The 13,409-nt window shown below is 34.7% G+C and overlaps 2 protein-coding genes across 3 annotated transcripts; one reads left to right on the top strand and one right to left on the bottom strand.

The window, feature by feature from the left end:
- The first annotated feature begins 570 nt into the window (after positions 1–570).
- Positions 571–4,679, top strand: Gos28 (golgi SNAP receptor complex member Gos28). 2 transcript variants are annotated; one of them, XM_089708983.1, is made up of 7 exons: positions 571–721; positions 891–1,066; positions 1,428–1,517; positions 2,017–2,168; positions 2,665–2,781; positions 3,137–3,428; positions 4,008–4,679. In XM_089708983.1, exons 1-6 carry the CDS (start codon positions 691–693, stop codon positions 3,255–3,257), a joined length of 687 nt encoding a protein of 228 aa, XP_089565109.1. In that variant the 5' UTR covers positions 571–690; the 3' UTR covers positions 3,258–3,428; positions 4,008–4,679. The 2 variants fall into 2 exon arrangements, with proteins under 2 accessions (XP_089565109.1, XP_089565110.1); XM_089708984.1 differs by having other exon boundaries at positions 3,137–3,432.
- A 108-nt stretch (positions 4,680–4,787) lies between these two features.
- LOC149479005 (uncharacterized) lies at positions 4,788–13,104 on the bottom strand. Its single transcript, XM_089708982.1, has 7 exons — positions 12,843–13,104; positions 11,679–11,724; positions 11,437–11,601; positions 11,079–11,234; positions 10,774–10,950; positions 10,504–10,563; positions 4,788–5,500 (listed from the first exon to the last, which is right to left on the bottom strand). The coding sequence occupies exons 1-7, from the start codon at positions 12,923–12,925 to the stop codon at positions 5,192–5,194; spliced, it is 996 nt and encodes a 331-aa protein (XP_089565108.1). The 5' UTR covers positions 12,926–13,104; the 3' UTR covers positions 4,788–5,191.
- Between the last annotated feature and the right edge of the window lie 305 nt (positions 13,105–13,409).

The raw sequence follows: 13,409 nt of genomic DNA, 5'->3' as shown, positions 1-13,409 counted from the left end.
TAAAAATTTAAGAAATGGCAATTTTCCTCAAAACCAAGTTTTAAAAATGATTATCTAGTTAATTACCGATGAAAAGTTATTTCTTTGCACTTTGCCGCATTACTTGAATTATTAGTGCAATATCGTTACACACTCGAGGGCATATTTGATGAGTTTCATGGTTTTTTGCTTTTAAACAAACAAGACATGAACGCGAACTTAGAACATCACGCTAAAGCGACTGAGTGCTTGACCCACAGAGTACATTATTAAACAGCTGGCTTGACCTCTGTTGAGCGGAACATATAAGTGATGTAGGCGGTGTCTTCTCCATACGTAGTAATAGTATCTCAATGACTTTAACGTAAAACTTATGAATTAAAAAAAATTATAAATGTAAGTTTATTTGATAACAATACCTAAATTCGATTTATTTATTCAATAATATTCACAAGTTTTTAATAAAACAAAATTGAAGAATGTTTCATTTTTGAACGTGACCATCATCGAAATTGCATTGACAGTTGACAGTAATGACACCTGTGATTGACACTGACGAACTTAGGTACCTAGCTGACGAATGACGACCAATGACGACTGGTTGTTTCTTGTGATGAAAGTGATAATAATATATTCACCGCAAGAAAAATTAATAAAGTGCGAGTATTAAACAAATATCGACGATCTATTGCGAAATAGAATATCATAAAAATGAATAATATGTCAAGCTCTTCTTGGGAAGGTATGAACCAAGCTTGAAGATTACCGTACTTTAAACGTTGATAAATAATGGCTTATGACGTTGCATAGTATTTATTTGGCTTTGCAGTAGCATTTAATAATAAAGTACCCATGGGAAAACATTTCTTTCAAACATTATTATCAAGGCAAATGTCAAAATTATCTTTCAGAGTTAAGAAAACAGGCTCGCCTGCTAGAAAATGATATTGACGTGAAGTTAGTTGCCTTCAGCAAGTTAGGGGTAAGCACAGGATCCTCAAGCCTTAATTCTGAGAGTGCACCCTTAATAAACAGCGATGATATGTTTGACACTATGACTATGGAGCTCCAACAACTGCTTAACAAGGTACATACATCTTCAATACTTCTATAAAAACATTTATATTACTTTCTCTCTTCCCTTGTTACCAATATTTGATATTGGCAAATATGTCTATCAATATTATCTCTATGTTTGTCAATATTATCAAAGTTTAATCTTCACTTGCAATGGCAAACTAAGAAAAACAGATTCAACTGTGAACTAGACTCTGAATCCTTTTATTGTAAAGTAATATGTAACAATAAATGAAAATGAAACTAAAAAAAGACATAATAATCTATAGGAAGTAGGTAACTAGTTATTAGGTTCTATGTTAAAAATTCATAATGAAATTCATGAATTACTCTCATCAATTATTATAATTCTATATGAAATGCTTTTGCAGTTATCAGCAATTAATGACAAAATGGCAGACATAGCACCCAGTGGAGCGGCAACAATGCACACATTGAAAAGGCACAGAGAAATTCTATTGGTAAATATTTTTTAGTTTAAAAAATCACTATTGACTTAGCAATGGAACTTCTAGATCTTAAACAAAAAATTTGCTAGCAAAATTTCAGATAAAAATATAAAAAAATGTCTAAAAATAAAGTTATAACAGTTTTCCTTAATTGATAAGAAAATCTGTGTGTTTATTTTATCAAAAATGCTAAACTGCTTTTAACCAAATTTTCAAGGACAGATGGACATTCTTTAACTTGTAATTGGCTGACTGTTTTTGATATTCTCTTACCTAATAATTGTGTATTTTTTTTTTCACCAATAAAATAAATATTTCACATCCAGTTATAGGATTAGTCCATATTATTGTAACAGTATTATTCAGTTTCTTTTATTTATTTAGCATTAAATTCGGATATTGCAGATCCATTTGTTAGTAAAACAAACAATTTTTTCAAAAACAAAAAATGATAGTTTATTAGAATTTTTTGTATACAAACTATTATTTTTCCTATCACTCAACATTACAGGACTATCAACAAGAGTTTTCCAAAACGTCAGCGCGCGTGAACGCTCGTCGCGAGAGAGAGGAGTTACTCAGAGGTGGAAGTCCTACTCCCACCACTTCTGCTGGGCTCAGTCGACGGGATCAGTATGCAAAGGAAGCCAATCATTTGCACAGGTATATTCGAAAGTTACTCTTGTATGTATTTGTATGAAAATATGATTAAAACACAATAAATAAATGATTATCACAGTCATTTTTATTTTATTACTAGCGGTCCGCCCCGGCTTCGCCCGTGGTACATATTTACGTTTTCTCTACATAAAAACCATCCTCGTACTTCAAGGAATATAATAAAAAAAGAATTATCGAAATCGGTTCAACCGTTCTCGAGTTATGCGCTTACCAACACATTTTGCGATTCATTTTTATATATAAGATTATTATTGAAATTATTCTTACAAATTATTACAATTACTTAAGTCTAAAAGCATAGTATTGTTAATATGAAAGTTAGAAAATTTGGAAAGGTATTCACTTTTTTAAAATGTATGAAAATGATAGGGTTAAGGAAAAAAGTCAATGTTTTTTATTACAATGAAATAATTAAAAAAAAACTAGTATGAAATGTGTTTGGGAATATTTTAATGTTTTTTAATTATATTTATTACAGTTCACACATATTAGTTGATGAGCAGTTAAATATAGCGATGGAGGCGCGAGAGCATCTGACGTCACAGCGGCAAACATTCAAACGGATGCAGACACGCTTTAACGACATTACAAATAGGTAATTATTTTGTACTAGCTATTACTCGCAATTTAGTTTAAACCATGACTTTTAAATAACTGTTTACAGAATTTTATTAAGCTGAGGGTCATTTTAATAGCCTCTCTAGCCTCTTAACTATCTTCATACACAAAAATCATACCATAAAATTGCTCCATAATCCATAAGACAAGCAAATACTTTCGCAATGTAGACACATTTTATTGTGATCAATTTAATATTAGTGAGCCCTCAATTTAGTACACTGTCAGTTCAGACTCAAAAATCCTGCTGTATAATTCAATTTGGCATACAAAATATATGTAGTTTTTTTATTTAGCTCATATTTTTTTATCAACTCATTGGATTATTTCAGGTTCCCAATGCTGAACAGCTTAATGTTCAGGATAAATGCAAGGAAACGGAGAGATTCACTCATCATTGGTGGAGTGGTTGGTGTGTGCACCTTCCTCATGCTGTTATATGCATTCCATTAAAACTTATCTATTATTATTAAGGAAAACTAATAAAACCAGTATGTATCATAAAAATAATTTATTGTAAAAACCCGTTTATTTCGACTTGAATATTACCACTGTTTTTGCAAAAATGTAAAATTTTTCTATTTAACATTGAGATTCTATAAAAAATACATAATTACTCTTAAGGTGCGTATAAATTAAGCGCGGCAGCCGCGCGAGCCAATGTTCGACCAGAGTTGACGTTCATTTGCTGCGCGAGCCAATATGTAGATATATTTTAAGTTGAACGTAGTTGCCGCGCGTGGCAGGCGATCCATCACGAACATCTCTTCTGTAGGACGCCAAAAGTGTAGTCATTTTCTTTTTCAAGTCAGGAATAGGTATATCCATTTTCTTACTGATTTCTACCCACGCATCATACCTCAGCGATTTATTGTGGTATTGGGAGGATTTGCTGTTCCACAAAAATTCATTAGCGCCATACAATTGTATTAGTAAACGGCACTTTTCGTTGTCCATTTTTACGTAGACGCCGCGCGAGCCGAATCACCAAAACTACAAACCGTCCACACGGCGCGCGAGCGAACGCCTGAAGCTCCTTTGATGCGGTCTCAAAAACCGACAGTGAGCGGATCGCCCCGCGGCACGTTCGAGCGCGGCAATGTTCGCGTCGCCGCGCGCGGCGATCCCGTCTACATAGTGCGCGGCCGCCGCGCGCGCCTATGTTCGATGGTTTGCCGCGCTTAGTTTATACGCGGCTTTAAGCATATGTGTCAAACAACTTTAAACATGGTTTTTTTGATGGGTTGTATAACAATTAAAAATGTAGAAAATATTTACAAGCTAAGAAAGGTTTTATAAAAGATTATCAAAATATTATGTAAAGTGAATAAAAATAATTAAAGAATAATATGATATAGCAATAAATTTGATTGTGAATTTTATTTAGATTACATCTTGCATTGTTTTATAGATATTTAAAATTTTAAGTTATATAAAAAAAAGAGCGTGTGTCGAGCACACGTGTCAGTAGAGAAACTTCTTTGACAAAATTCAAAGATACCAAAAACGTCGCCTTATTCCATAATGTGAATTGTGACGGTATTGCGACGCGACCTTGAAATTTTACTCTCAACGCGCCTAAATAAGCTTCTCTTCAAAAACTTTGTGTAGCTGATATTACAGTTTACACACATTTTGTAATACATAATCGTATTTCAGAGAAATACCACTTTGGTAAATAGTTTTTAGAATAATAATTTCAAAGCATTTAATAATTAAAAGTAGACATTTGTATTCTGTTAAATTTTATCCGTTAAGCTTTCTTTTGTAATCCATTGTTTTAATAGAAATTGTTACAATTAAATGTATTTATATACATTATAATAAAAATGTAAATACTAATGTTAATTGGGAAATAAATGTTACTTATATTTATTTTTTATTTCTGAGTTACACATACATTTTTATATATGTGGTATATATCATAGGCACTACACAAAAACATACTAAAATAACATGTTTTCCTCATTCTAAATTCATACATTATATTTCTATTGTATGTAGGCATAATCCATCAGGCCCCGGAATCACAGACACAATAGAAAATCTATTGTGTCGCGGTCGGATCTGCCCGTTCGGGGCTCAATGGGTTAATTTATTACATTAAAAAGATTATGTACATTTATGTTCCTTGAACAGATTCCTATTGAGTAAAAAAAAATTACGGTTAAGGCTGCGTTTCCACCAGAGATGTGCGAGGATGCATAGTGAGGGAGGTGTTTGTAAGGTGTTTGTAAATAACCAATAGTATCGCTTCAAGCGCTACTTGCTTCAAAGTTTAAAATAAATGAGGAGATATTATTGGTTATTTACAAACGCATTCTTCGCTACGCATCCTCGTACATCTTTTGTGAAAAAGCACCCTAAACATGGTCACTTGAATATAATCAACCTATGACTTGAAAAATTGGTGACACTTCAACACTACCTTCACCAAATGGTACTGATATTTCCACCTTACACACTTTATGAACAGTTTCCAAATGAATTTTCAAAGTGCCACTTTGAGCAAACTGTTTCTTGCATATACAGCACATGTATGGTTTTTCACCTGTGTGTGTTCTGATGTGTTTTTGTAAGTCTCCTTTTGTTGCAAATTTCTTGCCACAGTCTTTTATAGTGCATTCATGTGTTTTATTATGTAGACGATTGTGTAAGTATAACTTTTTTCGTGTTAGGAACGTTTTACCACATGTCTGTGAAAAAAATGGTAAATATTATTATATATGAGGAAATTGTTTACTAATTCAATCTGTCTAGCCCGGGAACCACAGACATAATAGAAAATCTATTGTGTCTGGGACTGATCAGGCCGCTTGGGGCTCAATGGGTTAAAATATTTATTTATTAGTAAAAAGTCCATTATTACACTATTCAATTATTTAAAATTTTAAATTCATTATGAAGATTTGGACAGAATGATTTGGCGATTTGAGAACCAGAACCAGTGCCCTAATTCCCCTTTCTAACGTAGCTCAACATCAACATTAGCTCTTTTCAGACGTTTCCTGGGCTTTAGTTTCAGCAATTGCTGGGAGAGCGGATTAGGATGCATTACAAGTCTTTGCTTATGCTTCTTGAGGTATTTTGTAGCTTCCTCCTTAATTGTAGGCATTTCTAAGTACTCATGAATTTCAGAGTTGCGAGTGAACCATGGAGCTGCTGTGAGCACTCTTAGGATTTTGTTTTGCACCCTTTGCATGCACATTAGGTTGGATTCGCTAGCGGAGGCCCAGAGTTGAATACCATATGTCCAAATAGGTTTTATTACTGCGCAGTACACTCTAAGTTTATTGCCTAGAGAAAGTGTGGATTGTCTACCCAAGAGCCAAAGTAAGTTTTTGAAGCGGAAGTTAACTTCTGTCTTCTTCTTCTTTATATGATCTTTCCAGGTGAGCCTACGATCCAAGTAGAAGCCGAGGTACTTCACGCAATTAGACTGTGGTAGAGTTTCTTGGCCCAAATGGACAGGCGGGCAGAGACCATGTCTAAGTGCAAATGTGATGTGATGTGATTTAGGCGCACTTGCTCTTATGCGCCACTTATCTAGCCAATCTTGGGTTTTATTTAGCTGATTTTGAAGAATATAGCTAGCTTTCTCTCGATCTGGATTGCATACTAGAAATGCGGCGTCATCGGCAAATGTTGCTATAGATACCCCTGGGTGTTGGGGAAGGTCGCTAGTGAAAATATTGTATAAGACCGGGCCTAGTACAGATCCTTGAGGGACACCAGCTAAGCAAGCGAAGAGAGATGATCTGGCATCATGAACCTTTACCTGGAACATCCTTTCGCTGAGGTAAGATTCAATAAGTAAGTAATAGGAGTGAGGTAAAAACAGTTTGATCTTGCAAAGTAGACCCCTGTGCCACACTCGATCAAAAGCTTGCTGGACATCGAGGAAGGCGGCCGAGCAGTATTCCTTATTTTCAAGACATTCCCTAATAATTTGGTAAACGCGATGAACCTGTTCTACCGTGGAGTGCTGGTCTCGGAAACCATATTGATGATCTGGAATCAACTGAACTTGCTGTAGTTCTGTTTTCAATCTATGCAGGACTACTCTTTCCCATAGCTTGGATAAGATCGGAGTAAGGCTGATAGGACGATAAGATTGTGTTTCATTAGCTGGTTTGCCAGGTTTGGGAACCATTACAATTTGCGATATTTTCCAAAGAGCAGGAACGTACGATATTTTAAGAGAGCTATTTATGAGAATAGTGAGGAAGACGATAGCTTTTCGTGGGAGTTCTTTTAGGATCTTAGCGTTAATCAAATCGAAGCCTGGAGCTTTTTTGGAGTCCATTATAGAGATAAGTCTGGATAGCTCACGTGGCGTTGTTAGGCGCAGGGGTGGACAAAGTTGAACATCTTGCTTAAGGATGGTGTCTATTTCGGAATCCACAGGTGAATTAGGTTCATTTGGTTTAAAGATGTTAGCTAGGTGGCTTGCGAAGACATCAGCTTTCTCTTGATCAGTGCGCGCCCATGAGTTGTTTGATCTAATGGGTGGAGAACAATTCTGAGGTTGTGGAATATTTTTAGTTGCTTTCCAGAGCGAGTGGACTCCATAAGCTTCAGGAGACATCCTTTCGAGATTGCTTTTTAGAGAATTATCCCTGGCTTCTTTTAGGAGATTTTTAAGGTCCTTAATAGCACGATTTAAGCGACTTTTATCTGTTCTATTTCTGGATGTCTGCCAGACTCTCCGAAGTCGTCTCTTCTCAGCAATTTTTTCACGAATTTCAATAGGAGTAGGAGTATTATATGCTTTGTGTTTTAGTTCAGGAGTACTTATCCATGCAGCCACTTGAATGAGGTTTGTAATATAAAGACAAGCATTATCTACTTCATCTGCCGACTTCATTTGAAGTTTTAGTGTGATATTTTCTTCAAGGTATTGTCTGAAGTTCACCCAATTTGTTTTATGATTGAAAAGCGTGTCGTTATTTGTAATGCGATTTATAATACCTATACTAAGTCTTAATATAATTGGAGTGTGGTCTGAAGATCCGTCAAGACTGGATTCGATTTGAGTGTATTTTGGACAGATATTTTTTATGATGAAGAAGTCGAGAAGATCCGGAATTTTGTTATTGTCCGTGGGCCAGTACGTGGGTTCTCCTGTTGACAATGTTGATAGATGATTAATGTCCACAGATTTTTTAAGTTCGCGTCCCCTGGTTAACGTAAGCCGAGAGCCCCAATGTGTGTGTTTCGCGTTCCAGTCTCCTCCTGATATAAACCTTTTACCAAGAGTGCGAAAATACGAGGTGAACATATCATCACTAATCCTATGTTTAGGCGGACAGTAGACAGCAGAGATATTAATAGCACCGAGACGGTCTTCTACTCTTACAGTTGTAGCCTGCAGGTGTTTTGCAGGAAAAGGTTCCAATAGACAATGTTTTACACTATTTTTTACGACAACTGCAGAACCACCATGTGCAACGCCATCGGGATGAGAAGTAAAATAAACACAAAAACCAGGTATGCATATTTGACTTCTTTCTGTTGTATGTGACTCAGAGATAAGACAGACGTCAATCCTGTTTTCTTTAAGAAATATTTCTAGTTCATTTGTGTTGGGAGTAATGCCGTTGATGTTCCAGGCAGCTATAGTAAGAGAAGTCATTTTGTAATTTTTGAAATGAGGGTAGAGATAAGACTCACCAGGGAGCCTATTTGTTGAATGAGAATATCTAGCTTTTCACTTTGTTTTATTAGGATATGTTCTAACTTGTTGTTTTGATCCTGGGTGTCCTGCCTTAGCTCTTGATTGCTATTATATCTTTCTCCAGAAACAACTGAGGCATAAGTTCTCTGATGCATTTCGTTTGGGGTTGGCACATTATTGAGGCTAGCAGTGGGCGGAGCTGTAATATTGTTATGGTTGGTCCTTGTAGTCCGAGGTTTATTACGGCGTGCTAAAATCTCTTTATATACTTCACATCCTTTGTAGTTGGCCGGGTGATTACAAGAACATAAAGCGCACTTAGCCGGTGTTGATCTATCTTTCTTCATACATTCTGAGGTTTTGTGTCCTTCACCACATTTGACGCATCTGTACGGACGCATACAATTGTTTTTGGAGTGTCCATATTGTTGGCATCTCTGGCATTGCACAATGGAATTAGATTTACGTGGATCTTCTATCTTAACTTTTTGGTTGTAGATATATTGAATATTCTTGATTTCGCGATTATTTATACTTTGTTCAACACACACAAAGAAAGTAGACGTTGGTAATTTCTCTGGGCCATAGCGAGCATTAATAATTTCACCTACAATTTTGTTGTTGGAACCTTCAACTGCTTCTCGAATAGCTTCGTGCGGTGTGCTGTGGTGAAGATTTTTGATGATAAAACGGTAACATTTGGAATCTTTAGGTGTGAATGTATGGCCGATTAAACCGTTTTCTCGTATAACCGAAATAACTTTCTTGTAGCTTTCTATAGTATTCATCATTACTCTAATGATGTTTTTGTTTACTATTCTGTAGTTAAACTCAGATCGACTTACAGTTGAACTTATAAGTTTTGTGAGCTCATTAAGATCCTCAATGCCATAGAGAATTATGGGGGGAGGCTTGCTCACTGGAATTGGCGCATTATTCTCATCTTCAGTGAGATCGATGGGTAGGTTAGCAAACCTATTTCCAACTTGAGTTGAAGGTCCGGGTGGTGATAGCTCAGAAACTTTTCGTTTTTTGCTCCAAGGGACGCGTTGCCAAGCCGGTGGCTGCTTTTCAGAGGTAAGCGATTCAGAATCTGGACCAGGCATTTCTGCGGTGTTTGAATGTAGCTCTGAACTTAGTAAGGTAGACGATGTTCCTGCGCATTCTTTTGATACCGAATCCGTAAGTGAAATAGATCTCTGTCTATTAAAAAGAGATGGGTGAAATACTTGTTGAGCTAGGGTTTTCTTATTATTGGTAATATTACCACGCACTGGTTTCTTAGGTGATATTGTACTTTGAGTTGAATTCTTATCTTGTTGGCCAGGAGCTTGATTTTTAGCTCCAGTAAAATTACTACTATTTTTTCCATTCATGGCAAATTTAAATTTATTATATGGCAACAATAATGATTAATTTTCCAAACGTCAAATGACATTATGACATTATGGATAAAATAATTATCAAAAAATATGAGGGTAGTGGAAAAACTTTGAAAAAACGGAATGTCACGATTTTGATTTTAATCACAGTTTTTCTGGATAAACACTGAACACTATGCACTACTAATAATGTCACAGGATTATCACTGGTAAGAGTCACTTTTAATAATGTTCACACATAAAATATCAAAGTTTAAACACATATAATTAAATAAATCTCCAACAGCACAATTGCGCGTGTTGACAGTTGACTGTTGACGCTCAAATATCTGCTCATAGTCCGTTGACTGATCGCAGATGTCAATAATAAAAAAAAAAAAAAAAAAAAAAAATTATGAAGATTTATAATTACAAATTTTCAAAAAAAAAATGACGATTAGGTAATAATCAAAATGAAAAAGGGATAAATATTAAACCTAACATTGTTCTAATTCAATTAATTGATAAATTTAATAAATTTGTAGATGGGTCAAAAATTGAAAATAATTCATAAAATTGTATCATTATCATAATATACGGGCATGTCAAATTTAATAATTATTTAGTAACAAAAGTCCCAATAAAAATTTTAAATACATACTTTGCACTCAAGTGGGTCATCTTCCTCAGATTCTTTTGATACTTGTGGAGCTTTGGATTCCTATAATAATTCAATAAACTATATAATATTATGTAGTATGTTCAAAACATTTTTAAGCAGAATTTTCTTTGAATCGTTTTGAAAAAGTTGTTTACAAATTGAAGAAGCATAAATATCATATCTTATTAGAGTCAAATTTTGTTGTCTTATTCCTAATTTGGTCGAAAACTTATTGTCTAGGTATATTTTACTCTGTATGTAGGTACCTACTTGTACTATTTTTTGGTGTAGCCTAATATTTCTTCTCATTTCCTTGTTTTGTAGCTTGCTATCTCTTCTGAATTTGTTGAATTCTTCTTCATAGTGATGGAATTTTTTTTTTCTATGTGATTTGAGATATGTATTGTTTGATGTTGCATCTGTTATTTGTTCCACATCACCAATATTCTGAATATAAGATAAGAGTTTAAATTCTGTTCACAATATTGCTTAATTTTTAGTAGTTAAAATAATTTTATTACCAGTGTCCCCAAGAACAGTGATTCACTTAAAATGTCGTCAAATATAATGCTCACCTTATTTTCAAATAAATCTGATCTAACTTTGATTATTTTGGATGGTTGTTCATTTGATTTCTGATCTAAACCGATGTTATTATCCTCAGTTTCATCACCTATTTTTACTTTTTTCACACATATACTCTCTTCAGCACTAGTGCTTTCAGCAGAATTCTTTAAAAAATTAAATGTAATTCATTAAAGTAATTATGTAAAGGAATAGAATATGGAAATGGAGTTTTGCCATTTTTTTTGAGAACATAAGTAACTTTACAACACCAGGTTTAATTTCTTAATTGGTGAAAAGCATGTAAAGGCGTGTAAATGTGCATTTATATGATACATAGGAAACAGATATATAATAAAAAATATATACCTCTTTTAGTTGTGGCGATATATTTTCAAGATAATTTATAGTGTTGAATAGAGCTTTTAAATGCTTGTCATTAGCGGCTGCTGTTAACCGAAGACGATGAGCTCTATTAACAATATCAAAGCAAGTTTTGCACACTGTTTTCGGTAGTTTATCTGATAAGACAACCTGTGAAAATTTCATAAATTTTAATTTTTTTTTGTGCAGCTAAACAATTTATTATTTTTAGATTATGAGATATGTACCTCGACCCCTGTACACGACTGAATATTTTGCGGTAAGAGATAAGTCGGATAAAATTTAGGATGTGGACCGTCGAGTTGGATATCAGCGATTTTATAGCAATAAGATAAGACTATGAGAAGTAATTTTACGAAGTTTCAACCTGCGACGCCGCTTATTTTTTTTATAATAAAATAAACAAATTTGTATAATTTTGTAATAATTTTCGTAATTTTGACGTTGACAGATGCCTGTCACTAGCAAAGGATTCACATATACAGCTTTAGAGATATTTTTATCATAATAATACTTTATAAAATACATAAATTGATAGTAATATTATAAGAATTTATCACAAAGATCCTTTTGAAGAGTTATTAAAAGCTGTGGAGTATGTTTATAGAATTCAATAAATTTTTATTACATTAAAATAATTGTGGATTATTATATTTCCTCTAAAATAATTGGATAATAATAACAATGCACAAAGTTAAATAAAGTATTTTAGTAGAGATAAAGACATTACCTACACAAAACACTAGTTTACATATCATCTCGGCTATTAATTAATAATTCAGTTCAATTACATTTCATTCTAATTCAATTTAAGTTAGTAATTCTAACAATAACAATTATGGGTAATGTAACACACATAAATCCATTACACAAAAGATGAACAGTCACATAACCAAATCTGTCAACCCCGACTCCACGTGGTCCTTCCGCTGTTACCCCTAGAGTGTATGTAAAAAATCGGAAGCGCGGAGGGAGAGCAGCCCTCACCCGCTGTAGCTAAGTGCAGGCACCGTACGAGCCGAAGCGGCTGAGGCTGGTCGCCGAAGGCGACCAAACAGCCGAAGCTGCGAAGGCGAGTTAAGTGCCTGTACTTAGCTACGCAAGGGTGATAGGGCTGCACTTCCCGCAGCGCTGGAGCAGAAGCAGAAGCAGTATAGTGAAACTGGAGGGAGTTTGGGAGTGGAGGGAAGGGAAAGGTTTATCCTACCATCCATTATTTGTAACTTTAGGCCCAATTATAACCTCAAACTTTGACCTTGAATATCTCAGGAACTACTGGTCTGCGCCGGTGGGGGGTGGTACCTAGGAGTTCCCCCCGACCCCCCTCCCCTCCCCTCCCCCTCCCCGCCCCCCCATTGACGGTCCACATTCTAAATTTTTACCGATAAGTCTTGAAAATATCAACACATCCTGGTCCTTCCAGGCAAAGTCTGCATAAATCTTCTAACTTGCTCAATTGGGTATCGTCTGTCATTTTTTTATTGGCTAGGTTAATATAATATTATAGATTAAAATGTATTACTACAATTCAGTCATTTATTATTTATAAAAAAATCTTTTGTTTGTAAACACAACGAACACCACCAAAATAAAATTGGATATCCAGTAGGCAGTATCCACCTCAATCCACCTTATTGCTCTGAGGACTGAGGTATCCACGATGACAATCAACAACTGACAAGTGACAACTGATTCTGACCACAGATTAAGTAATTATAGACTACGTTATTCAAAACTGTCAATTAAACACGAAAATGAATTATTCATCCTACTTATAAAATATTTCCACAACAAAGAATAATTATTGTCATGATAACTTTTATTTATCGGATATTTGAGCTCCCATTTAGACTGAATATTGTGATGAATATAGATATTAATGTAAGTAGTAGGCATTAATAGGAAAATTGAATATTGGAAAATGCCTAAAACGCATAAACAATTAAATTAATTATCAA

The sequence above is a fragment of the Colias philodice genome, chromosome 21 (genome assembly GCF_061535455.1).
Source record: "Colias philodice isolate Cphi_HAF_F1 chromosome 21, ilColPhil1 Martin Lab GWU primary, whole genome shotgun sequence".
Classification (NCBI taxonomy): domain Eukaryota; kingdom Metazoa; phylum Arthropoda; class Insecta; order Lepidoptera; family Pieridae; genus Colias; species Colias philodice.
Note: the sequence above shows the minus strand (reverse complement) of the source record. Positions and strands in the feature narration are given on the sequence as shown.

What these genes read in the sequence shown, in the direction of transcription:
- Gos28 (XM_089708983.1), top strand. Translation starts at nt 691, where the DNA reads ATGAATAATATGTCAAGCTCTTCTTGGGAAG. An exon ending in GGCACAGAGAAATTCTATTG is followed by an intron (nt 1,518 to 2,016) that starts GTAAATATTTTT and finishes TCAACATTACAG; the next exon opens with GACTATCAACAAGAGTTTTC. An exon ending in TTTAACGACATTACAAATAG is followed by an intron (nt 2,782 to 3,136) that starts GTAATTATTTTG and finishes GGATTATTTCAG; the next exon opens with GTTCCCAATGCTGAACAGCT.
- LOC149479005 (XM_089708982.1), bottom strand. Translation starts at nt 12,925, where the DNA reads ATGACAGACGATACCCAATTGAGCAAGTTAGAAGATTTATGCAGACTT. An exon ending in CAGATTTATTTGAAAATAAG is followed by an intron (nt 10,951 to 11,078) that starts GTGAGCATTATA and finishes TCTTATATTCAG; the next exon opens with AATATTGGTGATGTGGAACA. An exon ending in TACACCAAAAAATAGTACAA is followed by an intron (nt 10,564 to 10,773) that starts GTAGGTACCTAC and finishes GAATTATTATAG; the next exon opens with GAATCCAAAGCTCCACAAGT.